Source organism: Erythranthe guttata, chromosome 13, assembly GCF_056151865.1.
Source record: "Erythranthe guttata isolate IM_541 chromosome 13, IM_541, whole genome shotgun sequence".
NCBI lineage: Eukaryota > Viridiplantae > Streptophyta > Magnoliopsida > Lamiales > Phrymaceae > Erythranthe > Erythranthe guttata.
The window spans coordinates 5,176,904-5,200,177 of NC_142545.1; the positions used below are offsets into that span (position 1 = coordinate 5,176,904).

Below are 23,274 nucleotides of genomic sequence, written 5' to 3' on the forward strand. Positions count from 1 at the left end.
TCTTTTAATAGGGAGAGGTCCAAACCATTTTGTACCATTTAAGAAAAGTCCCTTTTTAATTTCAGCCACTCATTCATCCAATTATGTCCTTGTCACCTCATAACACTATCACCAATTATGTCCCTGCCACCTCATCAGCTCATTTTTTTTTTTTTTTTTTTTTTAAGTTTTTAATTTTTCTTTTCGTTTTTTTCTATTAGGTATACTAGTAACTGTACCCGTGCGATGCACGGGACAACAAATTGCATTGTTTTGATGTTGTAAGAATATAAACAAACGTTTGATGTATCGTATGATCAAAATTATGTTATAATCATTCATTAATAATTCATCAATGGAACATTACTAAGTATACTAAAAAAAAACAAATGACTTTATTGTTGAATAATTTTCCAAATGAATTGAATCAGCTAATACCAGTAGATTGAAAAATTGAACCAGAAACAAAATCATCAACTATGTCTTTCATGTTGAGCTTAAAATTAATTAGATTTAACAACTTAGTTAACATAATAAAAACTACACTATCGACAACATACCAACGTAAAAGGTCATCTATACATCTTGCATCTTAACTAAGCCATTCTCCACTGCCTCGTTTTGCCACTGGAATTAACAATTGAAAAATTAAGAAACAAAAATAATATAAAAAATAAATTAAATATCGCATACAAACAATAGGTCTTGAAGGCCGACTTCCAATAGCTTGTGGCTCCGCCCATTTTCGCTTAGTTCTCTCAACTCATCATTTCAATAACATGTCCAATAACATTTAAAAGGAAATTATTGTTATACACAAAATTTGAAATCTTTGATATAAATTAATGAAACACATAATTTAAAAAAATGAAATTACCTATAAGCCATGATGGAAAAAGATGCAAACTAATGACCACACAGTTAATAGGGTGAAGAAGAAAATAAGACAAAAATTCTAAAGTTGGGTTACCAAAAGAAGAAACCTTAGGTAGAATGAAGAAATAAAATTAAAATGTTGCAGACATTCTGTAAAACAGTGCCAAAAATCCGCTAGGGATGAAAATCAGATTTATTTACCCTTTTTGTAAATATCGAAAATCAGATTTATTATGAACTACGAAGAGAAAACAAATTGCAAAATAGCTAACCTTTTATGAAGCCACAAACATTTCGTAGAAATGGGGAGAGATAAAACTGGGGTGGAGAAGTTGAGAGGTGGGATATAAATAAGAAGATAAAACACAAAAAACACAAACGTGTTGAAGTAGAAGAGAGAAGTTGAAAGTGTTGAAAGTCTTAAGGAAAATCTTCGGGAATCGTCCATCTTTGGGAATATGATAATTACTATTTTATCATCAAAAAATGATATTTAAATGTTGAGATGTTTATGGCTGAAAATTAGAAGATAAATGAATATTTAGGAGATTTAATTGGTTGTGCATTAGAGATATTTACGGCTAAAAAGATGAGTGACTGGGGTGGTTCGGGGGATAAAAAAACTGATAAAAATCGAAAATAATATTTAGGAGATAAAATTTGATGAAAATCAAAAATAATATTTAGGAGATAAAAAATTGATAAAAAAATCAAAAAATAATATTTGGGAGATTAAAATCTGATAGAAATCGAAAATAATATTTAAAATAATATTTAGGAGATAAAAGTTTGATAAAAAACGAAAATAAAATTTAAAATAATGTTAATGAGATAAAATTTGATAATATACGAAATTAATAATTAAAATACTATTTAGGAGATAAAAATTTGATAATTATCAAAAATATTATTTAAAATAATATTTAGGAGATAAAAATTAGATAAAAATCGAAAATAATATGTAAAATAATATTTAAGAGATACAAATCGAAAATAATATTTAGGAGACAAAAATCTGATAAAATCGACAATAATATTTATGAGATAAAAATCTTATAAAAATCTAATAAAACTCGAAAAAAATATTTAAAATAATATTTAGGAGATATAAATTTGATAAAATTCGAAAATAATATTTAAGAGATAAAAATTTGATAAAAAATAAAAAAAATATTTCAAATAATATTGATGAAATAATAATCTGATAAAAATGGAAAATAATATTTAGGAGATAAAAATCTGCTAAAAATCGAAAATAATATTTAAAATTATATTTAGGAGATATAAATTTGATAAAATTCGAAAATATTATTTAAAATAATATTTGAGAGATAAAAATCTAAAATAATATTTAGGAGATAAAAATCTAAAATAATATTTAAAATAGTCTTTAGGAGATATTAATCTGATAAAATTCGAAAATAATATTTAGGAGATAAAAATCGAATTTTTTTTTACAAATATGACATTAGGGTTTCTTAGGGTTGCCCTAGCGTTTCTTTCTTTTATATATAAGATTAATTGAGTATGCGATATAAGCATAGTCGATTAAGAAAATGACTACTATAAAATAAAAGAAACCAAAAAATTAAAAAAATAAGGGAAAGGGAAAACGTTACAATATATAAATCAAAGGATCAGAAACAATAGAAGAAAGCAGCTTGAGATAATCATCGATCACTCACATACGTACCTACGATGGCCTAGAACTTTGGGAGTCCGCATTCCTTAGGAAGTCCCTGAGGAAACCTGTTAACATCGGTGCAGTAGTTGTAAATCATATACTTCTGTTGTAACGTTTGGATATTCTTCTTTGCATTTGCATCGAGTCCCATAGTTTGCCACGACTGTCTAGGTTTGTTAGTGCATGAATTGGTTGTTCCATTAATAATGCATCCGTTCGCATTGTAATTCTTGTAAGTGGCGGTGAAGGGGGCTTTTGTCCAGTCTGTCTTCACTTGGCCCCCTTGTGTTGCCCAGTCATCTGCGTTCCATAAGCTGCCGTACACCTTCATCGGCTGGCTTGTCGGGTATTGCACTCCGTTTGCAATGTAGTTGTTGAAAACCCTAATCGGGATGTTGTCCACCATGTAGCTGCATGCATTCATCGAAACAATTATATTATACATAAAAGCCATTTAATTTATGATCTATATATAATACTAGAAGATATCATGTACTATTGATTTCAGCTTTTTTGATTTTCTTGTACACAATTCAAATTCATACCTCAAGATATTGGAAATTAAACTAATTAACTAAATACCTAATTAAGGGTTTATTTTCACCTCCACCTATATAACTCGCAAACCACACTGGAGGTATAAATAACATTGTCTAGTTACAGAGCTCGACCTAAAAACTATTGACATTTGTCCACCCTTAGGGACTATTTAAAAATAATCTTGAAGTGAGTGAACATTAGAGAGTGATGTGAATTGAAACTTGAAGAAAATAAATGCGTATCCGACTTACATGATTCGTAGGGGGTTCCAAAGAATGGTGTAAGTGTGGAACGATAGGGTTGGATCGTACCAAAGGCGGAATTGTTGTTCCTTATTACCTACTCCTTGTGCGTACACATTTGTGTGCACAGTGTATGGCTGCCCCGAAGCATTCCCCAAAAACTCGAAATCAATTTCGTCGTGTGCTGTCCCTTGTGATGACATCTGATGCACATATATATAAGTTATATATATATATATATATATATATATATATATATATATATATATATATATATATATATATATATATATATATATATATATATATATATATATATATATATATATATATATATGAAGTAACATTTGATCTAGCGATAGGCTTACGTAAAATGTAGTGACAGTGCCGGCGGAGTTTCCAGGGATAAGTTTGAGCTGAACATCAAACCTTCCATACAAGAAATCGTATTTGGATTCGAAACCGGAGCCAGAAGTATTGTCGAGGGACAATGAAAGAAGTTGGCCGTTGTTTAGAATCTGAGCACGTGGTTGGCCCCAAGTTATAGTTACATCTGTATTTGTTAAACTATGGTTCTAATCTATGGTTTATAGCACTTAATCCAATTGGGATTATGCATGTGACATGCACATGCATATGGTCACGTGAGTTGCACAAGCTGGAGTAAGTTGGAGCTGATTCTTGAAGGAAAAGAAAAAGCTCTCATTGGTGGATATAAGTGGAAGGCACATGGGATCATGTGCCTTGGTTGGGCTATATATAGCAAGGTATCTGCTGAGCTGAGGTGCAACGTGAGCAACACTAGAGAGAGAGTGCATTACACTGGGAAACACGAGAGTGAGAGGGAGTGAATCATCTGGTTTTGGGCTAGGGTTTCTAGCAGATCTGAAGCTGGTTTGAGCTGATGATCAGATCTTACTGGTGTGTATGTGTAATTGTTGTAATCTCTGATTATAGTGGATTGGAGTGTACTGCTCCCGGAGATGTAGAACTCACACCGAGTTCGAACCTCGTAAAATTGCTCTTGTTCCTTGTTCTTCTTTGATTTCTGTTTGTGTGTGTGTGTGAGATCTGTGTGCATGGATGCTTGTGTATGAACATTCTGCATAATTGCTTAGTTTTGATCACCTTAGATTCATAACAAGTGGTGCGGTGAGCGTGGATCGATTGAAGGTGACTGATAAATTCAAATTGTACATCAGAAGATACAGATCTACACCTTTAACACAATCACAGGTCAGATTTGAAGAAGATGAGTTCCTCCAAGTTTGAATTTGAAAAATTCAATGGTGAAAACGATTTCACACTCTGGAGGATTAAGATGAAGGCCTTAATGGTTCATCAAGGTACTTCTATAGCACTAGATCCGAAATCCTTAGCTGCCATTGAAGATCAGAAGGCAATTCCAGAGATATTATCAAAGGCACACAGTGCTCTGATCCTGAGCCTTGGGGATGAGGTGTTGAGGGAAGTTTCAGAGGAAACTACTGCCCTAGCTATTTGGGAGAAATTGGAGTCAATCTATATGAAGAAATCTCTGGCAAATAGATTGTATCTGAAGAAGAAGCTGTATACACTTCACATGGAAGAAGGCACTGAAATCAGAAAGCACTTGGATGATTACAATAGGATAATCCTTGATCTGCATGCAGTAGGGGTCAAAATTGATGAAGAGGATCAAGCTATTATTCTTCTCAGTTCATTACCAAAAACTTATGAGCATATTGTAGATACAATGCTATATGGAAAGGAAACACTCACTATGACAGAGGTCAAGTCAGTGCTAAACTCCAAGGAGCTACAGAAGAAGCAAGGAATGAGCTCAAATGTGAATGGTGATGGTCTCACAGTGAGAGGAAGAACAGAGAAGAAGGACCAAAGGAAAGGCAGAGGAAAATCTAGATCTAAATCTAGACAACCTAACAAAGAAACCAGAAGATGCTACAAGTGTAAAAAGGAAGGCCACATTAGAAGATTCTGTCCAGAAAGAACTCAGAAGAAAGTGGACTCAAACTTCAGTGATAAAGGAGATGCATCCATAGCATCTGATGGCTATGAGTCTGCTGATGTGTTGACTGCCACCTATGTAGAAGAGGGAGATGTTTTAGTAACATCATACCCAAATTCAGGTGGAGAGTGGGTACTTGATTCTGGATGCTCATTTCACATGACTCCAAACAAGGAATGGTTTCAAGATCTCAAGGAATCAGAAAAAGGAATGGTGCTTCTTGGTGATAATAAAGCTTGCAAGATTCTGGGAATTGGAGCTGTAAACTTGAAGCTATCATCTGGTCAAAATAAGCTGGTAAATGGAATGAGGTATGTTCCTGCCTTGAAAAGAAACCTTATATCTATTGGTATATTAGATGAAGCTGGTTATGAAATGAGAGCTAAAAGTGGAGTGATGAAAATCCTAAAGGGATCTCTGATAGTGATGAAGGGAATTTTGAGAAATGGCATTTATTTCCTAGATGGTTCTGTGTCAACCAATACAGCTGATGTTGCAGTGCTAGATGATACAACCTTATGGCATAAAAGGCTTGCTCACATGAGTGAAAGAGGAATGCAAGAGCTTGTGAAACAAAAGCTGCTTGATGGAAGCAAGGTTAAAGAGCTAAAGTTCTGTGAAAATTGTGTTTTGGGAAAAGCAAAAAGAGTGAAGTTCAGTCAAGCTATTCACACAACTCAGCACAATCTTGAATACATTCACTCTGATTTGTGGGGACCTTCAAGAGCTGAAACTATGGGAGGTTGCAGATATTTCATGTCACTTATTGATGACAAATCTAGAAAAGTGTGGATCTACCTTTTGAAAACCAAGGATGAAGCATTCTCAGTTTTCAAAGTATGGAAACAAAAGGTAGAAACTCAAACTGGTCTGAGAATCAAACATCTTAGAACTGATAATGGTTTAGAGTTTGTGTCAGAAAGTTTCAATAAATTCTGTGAAGAGTCTGGCATTATAAGGCACAGAACTGTGAGAAGTACACCTCAACAAAATGGCTTAGCAGAGAGAATGAATAGAACTATACTTGAGAAAGTGAGATGCATGCTGTTGAGCTCAGGTTGTTCTAAGAAGTTTTGGGGTGAGGCAGTCACTACAGCTTGCTACCTCATAAACAGAAGTCCCTCATCTGCTCTGAATTTTAAAACCCCTCAACAGATTTGGACCAGTCAACCTCCTACTTATGATCATTTGAGAGTGTTTGGATGTGCAGCTTATGCTCATGTGAGGCAAGATAAACTGGAAGCTAGAGCACTTAAGTGCATTTTTCTAGGATATCCAGAGGGAGTAAAAGGCTATAAACTTTGGTGCATAGAAAAAGGAAAACAAAAGTGCATAATTAGCAGAGATGTGACTTTCAATGAAGATCAAATGCCTCTGCTGTTGGAGGCATCATCTTCAGACAGTGCTGAAACAAGGGGAGCTCAAATTGAGGTGGAGTTTGCTGTTCCTGCCCCAATTTCAGACAATGAGACTTCAATGGATGAAACACTACCTATGGAAGAGACTTTGGAAGAATCAACTGAAGGTGATAATCTTCAAAATTATCAGTTGGCAAGAGATAGAGTTAGAAGAGAAAAGAAAGTGCCTAACAGGTTAGGATATGCAGATATCATTGCATATGCTCTTGCAGTTGCAAATGAGGCAAACAAGAGTGAACCTACCAGCTACAAAGAAGCTACTGAATGCACTGAAAATAGGCATTGGTTCAAAGCTATGGAAGAGGAAATGTTATCTCTCAAGAAGAATAACACTTGGTCACTGGTGAAAAAGCCAATAAATCAAAAACTTGTTGGCTGTAAGTGGATTTACAAACTGAAAACTGGAATACCTGGTGTTGAAAGGCCAAGATACAAGGCAAGGCTTGTTGCAAAAGGCTTTACTCAGAGAGAAGGTATAGATTTCAATGAAATCTTTTCACCAGTGGTAAAGCAAACCTCAATCAGAATAGCACTATCTCTTGTAGCTCAGTTTGATCTTGAACTTGAACAAATGGATGTCACCACTGCTTTTCTTCATGGAGAGTTGGAAGAGACTATATATATGAAACAACCTGAGGGGTTTCATAATGGTAATGAAGACATGGTGTGTTTGCTGCACAAGTCTCTATATGGATTGAAACAATCCCCAAGACAGTGGTACAAGAGGTTTGATATGTTCATGCTGTCAATAAATTTTGAGAAAAGTGGTTATGACAGTTGTGTTTATCAGAATGGATCAAAAGGTGAGGATCAAATTCTTCTTCTCTTATATGTTGATGATATGTTGATCATTGGAAAACATGTCAGAGAGATCAGAAACCTCAAGATCAAACTCAAAGGGGAATTTGAAATGAAAGACATGGGTAGTGCAAGTAGGATTCTTGGCATTGATATAAAAAGGAACAGAAAGAAGAATGAGCTATTCTTATCTCAGAAAGAGTACTTAGAAAAGGTCCTCTCTAAGTATGGCATGATTGATTCCAAACCAGTTGGAACTCCTTTGGCTGCTCATTTTAAGTTGAGTCAAAATCAGAAGCCAAAATCTTCAGAGGAGGAGCAGTATATGGAGAATATTCCCTATGCAAATGTTGTTGGGAGTATTATGTACTGTATGGTGTCAACAAGACCAGATCTGGCTTATGCTTTGAGCATATTAAGCAGATTTATGGCAAAGCCTGGTAAGGCTCATTGGATTGCTTTGAAGAGTTTGTTAAAGTATCTAAAAGGTACTTGTGGTTTGGGAATTATGTATAAGAGATGCAAGGAAAGTAGTGTTGCAGTACAAGGTTTTGTAGACTCTGATTATGCTGGTTGTGTAGATACTAGGAAGTCTCTATCTGGATACATCTACACAGTTCATGGAGGAGCTGTGAGTTGGAAATCTTGTCTGCAAAAGGTTGTAGCCCTTTCTACTACAGAAGCAGAATATATGGCTGCTACTGAGGCTGTAAAAGAGGGGTTGTGGTTAAAAGGATTCAAGGAGGAGCTGTCTGGAAGAGATGAGAAGATCATCTTACACTGTGATAGTCAAAGTGCTATATTTCTCATTAAAAATCCAATGTTTCATGAGAGATCAAAGCACATAGCTATCAAGTTTCATTTTATTAGAGAAGTTGTAGCTTCTGGTCATATTAAAGTGGAAAAGATAGCTACAGAGGAGAATCCTGCAGATGCTTTGACTAAAGCATTGCCAATTACTAAGTTTCAACATTGCTTGAGCTTAGTGCAAGTTCAAGACTTGGATGAGGAGAACTAAAACAGGACAGGATCCTGGCTGCATGCTTTCAAGAGCATGGTGGAGCAGTACAAAGTGTTGTAGATTGAACCAAGGTGGAGAATTGTTAAACTATGGTTCTAATCTATGGTTTATAGCACTTAATCCAATTGGGATTATGCATGTGACATGCACATGCATATGGTCACGTGAGTTGCACAAGCTGGAGTAAGTTGGAGCTGATTCTTGAAGGAAAAGAAAGAGCTCTCATTGGTGGATATAAGTGGAAGGCACATGGGATCATGTGCCTTGGTTGGGCTATATATAGCAAGGTATCTGCTGAGCTGAGGTGCAACGTGAGCAACACTAGAGAGAGAGTGCATTACACTGGGAAACACGAGAGTGAGAGGGAGTGAATCATCTGGTTTTGGGCTAGGGTTTCTAGCAGATCTGAAGCTGGTTTGAGCTGATGATCTGATCTTACTGGTGTGTATGTGTAATTGTTGTAATCTCTGATTATAGTGGATTGGAGTGTACTGCTCCCGGGGATGTAGAACTCACACCGAGTTCGAACCTCGTAAAATTGCTCTTGTTCCTTGTTCTTCTTTGATTTCTGTTTGTGTGTGTGTGTGAGATCTGTGTGCATGGATGCTTGTGTATGAACATTCTGCATAATTGCTTAGTTTTGATCACCTTAGATTCATAACAGTATTAAAATTGCCTGCCGACGTGGCACCAATCAGAAACGCCATCACCACCAAAACCCTAACAAAAGAATCCATGATTTATCACACTAACTCTCTTCCCCCCTTAGCTTGTTTAGAGAGAGAGAGAGAGAATTGAAGGGAAAATTGAATGTGTGATGAATATTAATGTTCTTAAAGATATGTATTATATACAGTAGAGAAACAAACTAATTAAACCATATATAGTGGACTTCTCCAAATAAATAATTGACGTGTTGTTAATTAGTTTTATTAATTGAAACATCCTCTTTTTAATAATTAACGTTGATGGTTGACATGATTACTCTTAACCGCGTTTCTTTGTTCCCTTGTTGTTAAATGACTTTTTATTTTATATAAATTAAATGCTTATGTTTTTTTTATAATATTGTTGTTTACAAATACATATGTGAAAGGACTAAATGTTGCATCTGCACTGTACTTGATCATTAATGTCTAGTATTAATTATGCTTTCATTTTAGCTGTCAATATTTCATAAATAAAAAAATAACATACAAATACATATATATATATATATATATATATATATATATATATATATATATATATATATATATATATATATATATATATATATATATATAAGAACCCATGTATTTGATTTTAAATTTCCATTTGAACATTTCTTGGTCTTCTATTTAATTATGGTACGTACAAAAGAATCATATTTCATCAAATTTGTTGGTGGAGGTCCATCATGTACAACATTATTCTTACAATTTTTTTTTTAATTTGTTTTTGTTTAATTGGCTAGGATTGAATTCCATTAAGATATCCCAATTTTCCAACCTTAGTTAAACATTTTTTAAAATTCAAATCAAACTAAAATCTAAAATTTCATATATATAATTTCGATCCCGTCTCTTATTAGCATAATCGGAACTAGAATTTCGAAAATCAGAATTTTTTGGAACAAAATCAACCAAATTAAAAAAAAATCCCAATCTTCCAACCTTAATTATACCATCATTAGATCAAAATCAAAGTTAAATTAGCAAATCTTGATGCAATAATTAACTTACATGAACCCATGGGTGTGAAGGATTTTCCTCCCTACAATTTTTTTTAATTTAATTTTTTGTTTAATTGGCTAGGATTGAATTCGATAAAAAGCACAATCGAACCGTGCTACAATTTGGTTTTTCTTTATCGGTTTTATTATATTACGTACTTAGAGCTTGTTTGGATAAACTTATTTAAAATATCTTATAAGCTCCTATATCTGACAAGATATTTCAGGAGCTGATAAGCTACTGTTAGATACGATCTTATTTTAAAATTATGTTTTAAGTGTTTGGATATGTAGCTTATAAGTTACTTTTAGTTCTCATAAATTGTTTAGGTGTACGTTTGTAAATAAAAGGTATGTATCGCTATAGTGACAAAAAAATACATGACGACATTACAATTGTTAAACTTATTTGACTCAAATATTTTTGTTCCTAAAATATTATTATAGTATTTACAAAATAATTTTTGAAATAAAAATAATAATAATATAAAATTATATATTAAATAAACTAAATGATTAATTTTTTTGATATGACATTTGACTATTTTTAAAAATAAAATGAAGTGTAATAAAATATTTTAATGAAATAGGTTTGCGAAAGTTTTATTGTTTTGTCCCAATAATATATATATATATATATATATATATATATATATATATATATATATATATATATATATATATATATATATATATATATATATATATATATATATATATATATATTAATATAAAATTAAGGTTCTTATTGGGTAAAACAAGAATAATATTTTTTTTATAGATAAAAGAAATATAATTTATTATTGAGATAATAAGAATATTCGGGTATTTTTATATAAAATAAAATATAGATAGAGAATTTCTTTTTACAATTATTATGATAATTATAGTTTTACTAATTATTAATCTTGATTAAAAGAATAATACTTTGTTTTGATATAGTATATATGTTATTAGTATTCATATAATATACAAAGTATTTGAGGGTAATTTTGTATTTTGAGTGCTTTAGTAGATAAGCATATAAGATCTCAAAGAAAAGGGTTAAATACAGTTTATACACCTAAATATACCATCTATAACACTTACCCCTAAAGTATTGTTTGTAACACTTACCCCCTCAAGTACAATATAAATTGTATTTTAAATTATAACACCTTACAATTTTCTTTTTTTATTGAAATAAATAACTAAATAATTTCATAAATTATAAAACTAAAAATATCTGTTAAAAAATGCAATATTTCAAAATCTACAAGTATTATCTTGCATTTAGTACATATTTAATAATAACATCTAATTGTTGTTGGACCAATTAATCGAATATATTCATATCAATACATAACTAATAGTAATCTTACGCATTTAAATTTATTTTAGTTCAATGTCTTAAAATATATTTGCATTTATTATTATATAATATTTATTACTTTTTATTTTTTTCAATAATTTAATTTTAGTTACTTTTCGTTTTTTTATGATCCAATAATTATTAGATTGTTATGTTTATTATACTAGTATTCACCCGTGCGATGCACAGGGCGACATATTTTTAACTGAAAATACATGTCTCAAAAACAAATTTACGCAGATATCAATTATTACGGTCACTGAATTTAAGTACATAACGTAATCGATCACCAACAATAATAAAAATATGTTATAAGTGTCATGTTCTTCAAGTTATAATATAAGAATACTATTAAATATTAGTATATCGTCAAAAATAAATTTTAAAGATAATAAGAATTGCACCGAGCACCCTAGGGAAATGACTGAAAATAACATCGCACCGGGGAAAATATATAGATAAGAAACACCTGCAAAAGAATAAGTTCTTTAAAAAAAAAAAACATGTTACATGAATAACTGATAAATATGAAAATATTTTCTACCTTCAAATTCGATGAAATACTTCCTTGTACACGACATTTCTAGTAACATTGGTGAGTTCACCCGAATCCGACTTGATGAATATCTTAATGCCACCTCTGCTCTTAACTCTGGACAGTGCAACATTTAGTTGACCATGGCTGAAGACAGGCCTAGGAAGATACAAACTAACATGCGAAAGAGTTTGGCCTTGGCTTTTATTTATCGTCATTGCAAAAGAAACAATCAACGGAAATTGTCTTCTCTGAAATTTAATTGGCAGTCCGGAGTTAGATGGTATTAAAGTCATCCGAGGAATGAATACCATGTCACCGATATTTTTTTCGGAAAGAATTTTGCAACTCAGAACGTGAATGCCAGTTCTAATAATTTGAAGTCTGGTACCGTTGCACAATCCTCTAGCTTGATCGATGTTTCTTATTAGCATAAAGGGTGCACCAACCTTGATCTTCAATGCATGAGAAGGAACTCCGGAGCATCTTATTGTGTTGAGGAATTCAGTCGAATAAATTTCTGCATTATCCTCCGTTGTTTGCTCGTCCCTACACATACTATCTGAGCTCAGGTACACCTTCTCCTCTCCTGGAAGGAGAGACATTAAGTGATCGTTCACAGACTCGACGCATTTATTAGTTGGTGCAAGAATTGCCCTCCCTTGAAAATAATCTCGATCGTACATGTTACTCAACAAATCCGGGTAAACGAATTCGAGTAGGTCTCTGAATGGATATTCTGAATCACCAATAGACATGTCATCTGGAATCTCTATCGAAGCTTCACCATCATTGTCTTCCCCAACATCCCCATTACCAACATTCAGTATCCAGTCTCCAAATTCTTTTATCTCATCCACGTTAGATGGAGAAGAGCATGACTGTAATCTCATGTTCTTAGTCAACTTCATGACACGACAGAAATTCCACAGCGGAGAGGGGTTTATCGTAGCATGTACTATATCCTGCATTGATGCTTTGAGCACAACTGGTAAAATCTGCCTAAAATCTCCTCCAATAACAACCACCTTACCACCAAAGGGTTTGTCAACCTGTAATATTGACTTCATTGTCTTGTCAAGGGCTTCAAAACAGTATCTATGCATCATAGGAGCCTCGTCCCATATAATAAGCTTTGCCCTTATGAGCAACTCCGCCTATGGACTTTGTTGCGATATGCTGCAGGTGGAACTCTCATGTACATTTATGGGTAGTCCGAATCGAGAATGAGCTGTTCTTCCACCGGGGAGCAATAACGATGCTATACCACTCGATGCAACGTTAATTACAATCTTTCCCTTCGAACGTACTGCAGCCGAAAGAGTTTTCCACAGAAACGTCTTTCCCGTTCCACTATGGCCATATAGAAAGAACATTCCACCACTGTCATTGGATACAGCATCCATGACTACATCATAAAATTTTCTTTGATCATCTGTAATGGAAGCAAGACACTGTTGAAGTTCTCTACCCATGTCAAACCGGTCGTAATCCAGTTCATCTAACACCAATATGTTTACTGTGTCCTCATCTGAGGATTCGATTGGAACTGGCATAGGCGCGTAATTTCGCAGGCTTTTACCATTGCTTTGCAATATTTTTTCTATTTCGGTGAGAGTATAGTTCTTCAAGCTTTCATCCGATATATGTAAATCTTCAACAATAAAAAAAATGGATAAAATATGTGCATCTAGTTGAAATCGTACAGAGACAATATTAAAAGAATGATTAATACGTAAAATCTAATTGAATACATTGCCATACCTGGATTTTTATGAAGACGTTGTTTGTAAGCAATACCCTCAGCCAAATCCAACCAACAACTTTGCCAAACATGTTCGGGCTGACTTAAGCTATTGGAAAGCAGCATAACCGCAAATAACCTTCTTATATAATCCCCCGATGCCCAAGTATTCACTTCTATTATTGCATTTATGTATTCTTTGTCGTCATCTAGCAAACCCAACACATAACATGCATCCCTGAACGTAGGGTAGACGATGTCAAAAACTTTTCTGATGTCCTCGTAGCACGTGCATCCCCTCTGAATGTTAAGTAGCAACCTAAGGTAATAGTATTCCCCCTTTCCAATGGGAACATTCGCAATCCTACCAATAGAAAATCCTTTTTTCCTTGGCGCCCAAGTTCGAGAATCCTCTTTATACACAAATTGTTGTGGAAAATATCCGTACCTCAAGTCCCTTGCATGTGGATAGTTCTTGTTGGCCTCAAACCACGCCAGGAACATAGTTTGCTTGGCAGATGGCCTATCCAACACACTTTGTAACGACTGGTTTTCAATGAAGACAGGTGGCTGATGATCGGGGAGATTAAAGCTTAGCCTAATTACGGACGGGTCTCTGTAATGAATATTAAAGTTAAACAACCTCCACATTGCCTCACACGCCGGAAGATATCTGCAGTCGTAGTACATCTTTATCTCATCACGAATCTCAGCACCGCCATCTGTATTGCGTGTTTCATAAAATGCCGCTGTGACTCGGTCATGCCCCTTGTTTACGTTTTTGAACAGGTATTTAATTGACTTGTTTTGGTTGCATAGCTCGATATTAATGTGAGCTCGGTATTTACTCAACAATATACGATTATTGTACGGGACCACAAACCTATTGTCAAGAGTAGTCTTCTTCTTCGTAACTGTTCTGCCGTCTTCCCTTCTCCTACACACAGTAAAACCATCTGCATCTGATTCAGTGCGCTGCACAAACGGCTTTGGAAATCGCTTCGTGCAAACTCTATCATTCATACAGGGAGATTTCAAATTCTCCTGACCGCACGGTCCATGTATCATATATTTCTCCACCAACTGGTACATCTTTCTATCGTTTTCTTCGTCAGGAATTTCAGCACATATGATCCTGTCAATTCTTCTGGGTTCTTGGGCTTGTCGTCATTATGCAACCACAATAAAATATGTGCATGCGGTAGACCTCGGTTCTGAAATACATTGTGCATACATCTGCATAGAAAATGTAAACATACGGTATTAAAAAATATGAATTAATTTAGTTAATGAAGCAAAAAGTAGTTAAACTCGCACATGAGCAAATTATCTAATTTATATAAACGTATTAAATGTTTAATTATAAACTGAGATCTAATTAAATACTTACATGCTCTAATACGTCCGAACATACGACCCTTCTTGATTTCCGTCATCATACTATCGAGCTGCATCTTGAACACACGACACAGAATGTCTGGCCGATCCTCCGACCTGAGATTTGTATCTTTGAACACCCTTTGTATTTCTGGCCATTGAGGATTGCATGCGATGGTGATGAAGAGGGTTGGAAATCCAATCCAGTTATATATTTGAAGAGCATCAACGAAGTTGTTAAACATATACCTTGGACCTGCAGTGAACGACCCTGGAATTATAATGCGTTGTCCAACCGATTTACCCTCAGTGTCTCTTTTAAAAATCTTTTCTTCGATACCCTTGTACATGTCAATCCTAAGTTGATCCTGATTGAACCTTATATTCAACCTATGTGACTCAACCATCGAAAATCGATCAACACAGAACTGCTGAAATAACTTATTGGAATGCAAAAGTAACGAATGTTCTCCACGCCGTTTCTGAATTAGGTATGCAAAGAACTCTCGCATGCTTACCTTCCTTCGTTTTCTATTATCAGCAAATGAAGATTCTCTCAAACTGATATCGTCTCGATAACCATCTTCACTGTAAGGAAATAAAAGAGGATTTTGTAGAGGCAAGTAAAGAGGATGGAGCTCACTGATTCGTTGAAGCTTATTTGAGCGCGTCTCAACTACAATATCCCTAACACCCTATTGTGTGTCAAAGTCACCAACAATCAAGCCTGCTATTTCACTTGCGTTAGGAAGATTGTACGTCCTGCCATCAGTACTCCGACTCTTTACCAATCTGAGTTTTACTCCTTGATGGCCATCATTGGAAAAACGATCTCGAACAGCACGGTACTGCTGTGCAAGTACATTGTTACCGTCAATCATATCTTTCAACGATGCAACGATGGCAGGTTCAAGATCGTTAGATTGATTTCTGGACCTTTCAAATAAAAAATAATGTAATTATAATTTGTAAGCTCTATATTCCTTAGAACAGGAATATAATTCCCAAAAATTTACCTGACCGCATCAATTCGATTCCGAATCTCATTTTCTGTGTCGAAAATGTAAAGCTGGGCAAACTTAGGCCTAGTGCCTTCTTCCGGCAATAAACTGCCCAGTAGATGGTAATTTTGTCCGTGTAACAGAAATGTGTATGGACCAGATCCGTTATTAATAGATGTCTGCACTTTTCCACCAAGCGACGTGAAAGAAAACATCATATTGTACGATCGTACGTTCTCTTGAGAATGTTTGCTCCTCCGATCAGTTCCAGACACTAAATTGTTAAGTGTAGGAGGTGCATCTCTTATTTTTTGGAGCTGGACTTTCCCGGACATACAACATAAGCCAAATTTGGGCATAGATGTTTGTCTATGCTTGTCAATTCTTTCACCGTACCACATGCATCATTGCACCGCAAAAAGGACATTCATACGTCTGGTCTCCAAGATCTTCATAATCTATCCAAAATTAATTAAATAATATTAGTCATTTAAAAAAATATAATGAATTTATATAATTAGTAATGTTAAGATTAAAAGTTGTTAGATTAAAATGATATTTACCAGTATCGTCAACTGCATCGTCACTATTCTCATCGTTGGAGACATATTCAGAATCTACATTTATAAATAAAAAATTATCATTACAGTAGAAAAATATACTGACAAATAACGCATAACAATGAGATACGTTATGAGATGATGACAAAGATAATTACCTCCGCTGTCGGAAGAAATGTCTCTTAACGTCTGTAAATCCTCATCTACCAACATAGCGGGTACTGATGTCATATCCAACACACGTGTTACAGAGTCAATTGTTTTATGACTCCTAGCCATCTTCTTTCTATTCCGCACGGTACAACTAACATCATAGTAAACATTCAGCTTCTATCGAAATGAAAGAAAAAACTGGAATATTGTCTACATGTATTGCACACTTAATCATTTAATAAGACATAAAATTAGTCCTAGAAAATAAGATCCCAACTTTTATTTGATTCATAATAAGATTTTGTAACTTGTAAAGGATCTTCACATGATGTACATGCACCATTGCGACAGTACTCAACGTCATCTGTTGTAATAACAACATAGCTTATTTATTATATAATTCATTTATTTATAATTATGTAGCAATAATTGTACAAAGATAACAGTATTAACGTCTAACATAGAATCGACACCACAATTACTCCCCATTTAGTTAATGCCACTTGTTTTTTATTGCTAAAAAAAAGTACTTGATATAATACCTTTCTTTTTCTTAGTCAATTTTTCTGTATATGTTGGAAATAATTTTTTTCGTACACTATTGACAGCATATGTGGAAGAATATTGGGAGAACAATATTTAGTTAGTTATGACCTATACGAAATAATGACTGTAAAAAAAACTATAAGATCGAGCAGTTTGTGATATTCGTATTTAAAGTTAATTAAATACTAACCAATTGAACGATTAGTTGTAGCGTAACTCGATTGGGTTTGATCCATGTTCACTCGATTTGAAGGATCACCTAGCAATTTTGTTTGTTTAGGAATAATACCTTTAGTCTTTTCTTTTGCAACATGTTCCAAAGAAGCGAACTCCCATATACTATGGTATACACATTTAAAGCCGTAGATATTAATTATATGTGGAAAAAAAAATATATGTATATATATATATATATATATATATATATATATATATATATTCGGGATTGAATATATATGTATATATATATATATATGTATATATATATATATATATATATATATATATATATATATATATATATATATATATATATATATATATATATATATATATATATATATATATATATATATATATTCGGGATTGAAAGATTAAAAAAATGGGGGAGGGGAGGGGGTGATAAAATCCGTACAGTATTGTGCATAAAGAAATGTGGAGTGAAAGAACGATTAAAAAATATAAAATCAATAATTCTTGAGTGAAAATATTTACGTACAATAATTTGAAGTATGTGGCTTGATTATTGAAAATAACATTGAGTTGGGTAGATTATATAGTTTGGATTGTAAGCATAATTTGGAAAGTAGATTAAAAATTAAAAATTCAAATTTTAAAATGAGCGTTAATCTAGGAATAACTGATATATGGTGATATTTTAAAAATATAATTAATTTAAGTTAACATTGCATAAATTAATACTCTTTCTATAATCAAAATATTTCAAAATATATGAGTATTTAAAATAAAGTTAGAAAATACACACACTATATTCATATCAATATTTAATTATTGCAGTCCACGGATTTCATAATTAATGTCAAAGTTAATAGAAAAAAGACTAAAAATCTTATATAGATGATTAATATATTTGCCTTGAATAATGTATATGTTATTGAAAATATCGGATCCTATTACCATAAACACAATGCGATATTAAAGAACATAAATATTAATAGGTTTTAGTAGAATGTAAAATATTTAATTTCCATATTGAAAAAGGCATTTACGTGTGAATAAGTTGGTTATTAAATATGTTATAGTAATTTATTATTGTAAAATAATAAATTATATTAATTTATCATTTTTATTTTAAAATATATTAACACATGGGTGATTAATCTGATTCATACGTAAATGTTTCATAAAATATATTACGTAGATCGTAGAATATAATATATATTATTATATTTATAAATACAAATATTTACGTAAATATAACAATGTTATATATATGGGTACTCTCTTTCGTATGTCAACCATAGTAGTTAAACTCGCGAGATACCGCGATATATATCGCGAGACGGTACGGTCCGAATCAAAACGATACAACTCATGATATGTATCGGCTATGCATAAATACCATTAAATATCGCGAGATATCGTATCGTATCGCCATATCACGATACGATACGATATTTACGATATTAGTCAAAATATTAAAAAAAATTTAAAAAATTAAAAGAAATTAAAAAAAAAAAAAAAAAACGAAATATTCACATTATCAGGGCTTGAAAACGAATTTCAATATTATTTAATGTTTTTTTTACATATATTAGATCCAATAAATTTACACGCCAAGTTTTATATTGATAAGAGAAAATAGGAAAATACCAAAGTTGGAGTTGATGAAGTTGAAGAGATTGATGAACATGAGGATGGAGACACTCGTTTGAAATTGGTGGATGAAAAAATTTAAGTTACATTGATCTTGAAGATTATAAGTGATAGATTAGTTTTTTACAAATTATGGATCAAAATTTGAACTTTGTTGATGTTATTTTTATGAGCAGTTATGACTTAAGTCCTATTTTATGATAGATTATTTTTTTTAAGAAATTAGGAATGAGTGGTTTGACCGTTTGACTTTAAAATATTAAATTTTACATTTTTATAGTATTTTTATTATGTAGATATATATATTTTATTCTTTTAATAGTTGGTTAAATACCGTACGATACGATACGATAACGATACGATACGATACACGGAGAAAAACGATACGCCGATATTTTCCGATTCGATAGCCATGTCAACTTATAATCTTTGTAACGGAATGCAAAAGGAAAGGGCAAACATAATAGAAAAATGTATTTGTATTTTAAAATTTACTTATATTCGTATAACGCTATAACGTTATGAAGTATACACGCTTGTTAGACAACAACGCAATTAATGTTCAAATATAAACAATTTTATTAATATGCATAATTCGTTTTGGCATAAATGAGTAAATTCGTTTGCCGCATTAAATACATAAGTAACTTTATTGAAATAAGCTTCATGCAAAAAGTATTAAGGATTTTGTCTCAAAATAGTAAAACATATTGTGTCTCTAAATACGAAATACCAAAGAAAATCGAAATGAATAACAAAAAATGACGAATAAGTTTAAATAATAAATTACCCATTTTCTCTTGTTTGATCTTTTTCAATAATTTGGTGGATGATTGCTGGACGGTAGGATCATTGAGAATACTATCCAAAATACAATTGTTGGATCGCTTCATTGGAGTAATAGCGTTGACATCATCATCCACAATACCATTAGTTGTGATATCACCATCTACAACGCCATCGTTAAAATTAGAACACGTTCCAGAGTCCTATAAATTAGAAAAGAATTACGTAAAATATTTGTGTATTTGTGAAACATCTCTTACGTGCAACATATGAACAATTAACCAAAAACAAATTGTTTTATCCACATTTGATGAGAAGACACACCCATCGTTGTCATAATTGACACTCAACGACGATGAACCATTATCATGTTTATGCAATATTATAAAATACATACACATTAAAAACCACGTATTAAAAAAAAAGAATTATATTAAAGTTAATTATCAATACCGCATCCATTTCGTAATGCTTCAAAAATGAAGCAATGATAGCATGATCTGTGCAAACTTTTTGAACATTGTAGGTTTTATGATCTTCATTGGCAACATTATCACCCTTGATAGCAATTTTGAATAACATTATTCGATCAATTAACCCCTCAAGTTCCATAGGATACTCCACAGGTTCTTCACCCTTCATAGCATTAAAAATAAATAAATGATAAAAATACAAAATTAATTGATTACTCTAAAAAAATGTATATTTTAGAGAAAAAAAATGATGAGTGGTTGATCAATGTACCCTGTTTGGGACTGTTTGAATTAATGCTTCTACAGGAATATCTAGCATCCTTTCAGCTTCTTTCCCAAATACAATCATCGAAGCTGAATTTGTATCGTCCATGACAATGACTTCAACTTTATAACTAAAGAGAATAACAAAATGTGAATGAAATGTATTTGTTGAATATTATTAGAATTAAAAGAAAAAAAAATATTACGTACGTTGGCTTAGCAGTAGGCCAATGAGCTATGCAAACGTGACAATAACATATTTTTGAATCCTATCTAGCAGATCTATTACACTTAATGCAATCCTTGTACCACCACTTTGATGTTTTCACAAGACCATTAATAGTGGCCAATACAACATATTTGCCAGGCTAAAATGTGAAAATAAACATCAATTAAGTATAGTTATAATCAATTTTGATAAATGATTCCTATTAGTATTTTACTAAAAATGTACGAATAAATAATGTAGCAAATACATTGTTATTACCTCATTTGTGTCACTCAATTCGTCCAAATTTTTTCTGACAGTCTTACGTATGAAATCATCTTCCATCGAGTAAGAAGACTGCGACGATTTTTGACTCATCACTTGACCACTATTTGGTTTACTCCGAATCAGACTAAAATGAAAAGTTACATGCTAATAAATCGTAATGAAAAAAATAAATTTTAAAAAAATGTAATTAATACATTTAAATATAAAATTGTAACCTCGATTTGAACTCATTAATTGCAGGTATATCCTCATTTATAAGCACACGTGATGAATGCCAATGGTTAGATACCTGAACTTCACCTACGAAAACATAACAATAAGAATGAAATGTAATAAATGTCCCTAACATTCATTATACCAAATGCATAAGAGAAATTATTGAACAAACTAATACCATTCTTTATCTCAGTCGTTGCAAATTGTATTACAACAATATACGGCCCTACACCAATATCTTGAATTCGTTGAAATATGTATTCAGCAAACGTTCCCCACAACAAACAGTTGACATTCGAACCACTTGCATAACTAATAAAATGATGATTGATATGTAAAACACATGAACATATATATGATTTAAAATCCAAAAAGATATATTTTAATGATTTTTGAAAATACTCAATATCTTCAAGTTCAAATTGAATGTTTTGTTTTGGTCCACCCGATAGGTGATTCAATGAACCTATCGACAAAAGCGAACCAATAACATCTGCAATTAATATTAAAAAATTGTAAGAATACATCCAGTATAAATGCTAAATATTAAGAAAAACATCAATGGAAACATTTAATACCTATCGTATACTCATTGTTGTTTGACGCTTGTTGTATATCTGCGTAAGGTGTGAACTTAAATGAATACATTGAATGGACGGAACGTCAACTTCTCTCACAGTAGATGTATATTCAAAAGTTACTCTATAATCATTCAAGGCATGCTTGTAGGTCTTGACACTAAAAAAAACAGATAGGTTTGACATTACATAACATCTGTTCACTTTGATCTTAGACTCAAATCTGTATAACAGTGTATACTTAATGGAATCTTGCACTGTATCACCCTGCGTAATGAAGAAACAAATGTGAAAAATATATTTTCCTAACAATCATATTTGACGTATTAAAAAAAATAATCACCTGTTCATCAATGAATATCATCTCCATGTCTTGAAGATCTTTCTTAAAATAATTTGGTTGTTTCCAAATGTGCAAAACACAGATTTTGAGATTCCATGACTTTTTTTCACCTCCCAAGTTTCTAATGAGATCTACTTGCCTTGACATCTATATGTGTTTAATACACGTAATCAAAAATTTGTTAGTGAATTAAGTCACACAATAAAAGATGAATATACGATAACAAATCTTGAATTATATATATTTCTTAATATGAATAAAGTATAATATATAATCTATATGATAAAGGTACATTAATTCATATGCTCGGGTATCGTGAAAGAAAAAAAATCAAAAAAAAGTAAAAGATTATTCTAAAATAATATTATACTCACGATTCACAAAAAGAGAACGGTGGTCGGCTGATGAAGTATCGAGAGAACAATATTATCCTGCAGTATAGAGTAACAATGAAATGAACCGTGTATGTATAATATGATGAGATTTAATAGTTCCTAAATCATAGTAAATGAAATACAATCATGGAAGTAAAATTATAATCCCTAAATTTTAGTTCTGTAATTATAGTAAATGGAATACAATTATATTTAATAGTACCGAAATTAGAGTAAATTATACTTAATAAATATTCATATTCCATGTAATTAACTAAAATTAAGCAATTTCCTATAAATAAAATGCATAAATTTCGATTAGGCATATATTTATATGCCTAATCTATATTAATTATAGATC

General features: G+C 32.3%; 3 protein-coding genes across 3 annotated transcripts; all 3 read right to left on the reverse strand.

Moving 5' to 3' along the window:
• Positions 1 to 2,453: 2,453 nt before the first annotated feature.
• LOC105953765 (xyloglucan endotransglucosylase/hydrolase protein 24) lies at positions 2,454 to 9,288 on the reverse strand. The gene is made up of 4 exons (XM_088812324.1): positions 9,215 to 9,288; positions 3,690 to 3,888; positions 3,331 to 3,524; positions 2,454 to 2,949 (listed from the first exon to the last, which is right to left on the reverse strand). Exons 1-4 carry the CDS (start codon positions 9,271 to 9,273, stop codon positions 2,559 to 2,561), a joined length of 843 nt encoding a protein of 280 aa, XP_088668450.1. The 5' UTR covers positions 9,274 to 9,288; the 3' UTR covers positions 2,454 to 2,558.
• Positions 9,289 to 12,177: 2,889 nt separating this feature from the next.
• Positions 12,178 to 13,236, reverse strand: LOC148765746 (uncharacterized). Its single transcript, XM_088812326.1, has one exon. The coding sequence runs from the start codon at positions 13,234 to 13,236 to the stop codon at positions 12,178 to 12,180; it is 1,059 nt and encodes a 352-aa protein (XP_088668452.1).
• An 87-nt stretch (positions 13,237 to 13,323) lies between these two features.
• On the reverse strand, positions 13,324 to 22,566 carry LOC105958070 (uncharacterized). The gene is made up of 16 exons (XM_088812327.1): positions 22,540 to 22,566; positions 22,391 to 22,463; positions 21,618 to 21,702; positions 21,394 to 21,526; positions 21,216 to 21,274; positions 20,914 to 21,037; positions 20,623 to 20,805; positions 17,007 to 17,178; positions 16,852 to 16,905; positions 16,685 to 16,746; positions 16,304 to 16,467; positions 16,076 to 16,217; positions 15,806 to 15,982; positions 15,301 to 15,715; positions 13,931 to 15,070; positions 13,324 to 13,820 (listed from the first exon to the last, which is right to left on the reverse strand). Exons 1-16 carry the CDS (start codon positions 22,564 to 22,566, stop codon positions 13,324 to 13,326), a joined length of 3,507 nt encoding a protein of 1,168 aa, XP_088668453.1.
• Between the last annotated feature and the right edge of the window lie 708 nt (positions 22,567 to 23,274).

Bases quoted from the DNA above. Each gene is read 5' to 3' on its own strand.
- LOC105953765 (XM_088812324.1), bottom strand. From the start codon at position 9,273: ATGGCGTTTCTGATTGGTGCCACGTCGGCAGGCAATTTTAATACTGTT. The intron at 3,889-9,214 runs GTGATCAAAACT...TTAGAACCATAG, and splicing joins AATACTGTTATGAATCTAAG to TTTAACAAATACAGATGTAA. The intron at 3,525-3,689 runs GTAAGCCTATCG...TATGTGCATCAG, and splicing joins GCACTGTCACTACATTTTAC to ATGTCATCACAAGGGACAGC.
- LOC148765746 (XM_088812326.1), bottom strand. From the start codon at position 13,236: ATGAAGTCAATATTACAGGTTGACAAACCCTTTGGTGGTAAGGTGGTT.
- LOC105958070 (XM_088812327.1), bottom strand. From the start codon at position 22,566: ATGGAGATGATATTCATTGATGAACAG. The intron at 20,806-20,913 runs GTACATTGATCA...AATGCTATGAAG, and splicing joins TTCAAACAGTCCCAAACAGG to GGTGAAGAACCTGTGGAGTA. The intron at 16,468-16,684 runs GTACGGTGAAAG...GGAAAAGTGCAG, and splicing joins GCGGTGCAATGATGCATGTG to ACATCTATTAATAACGGATC.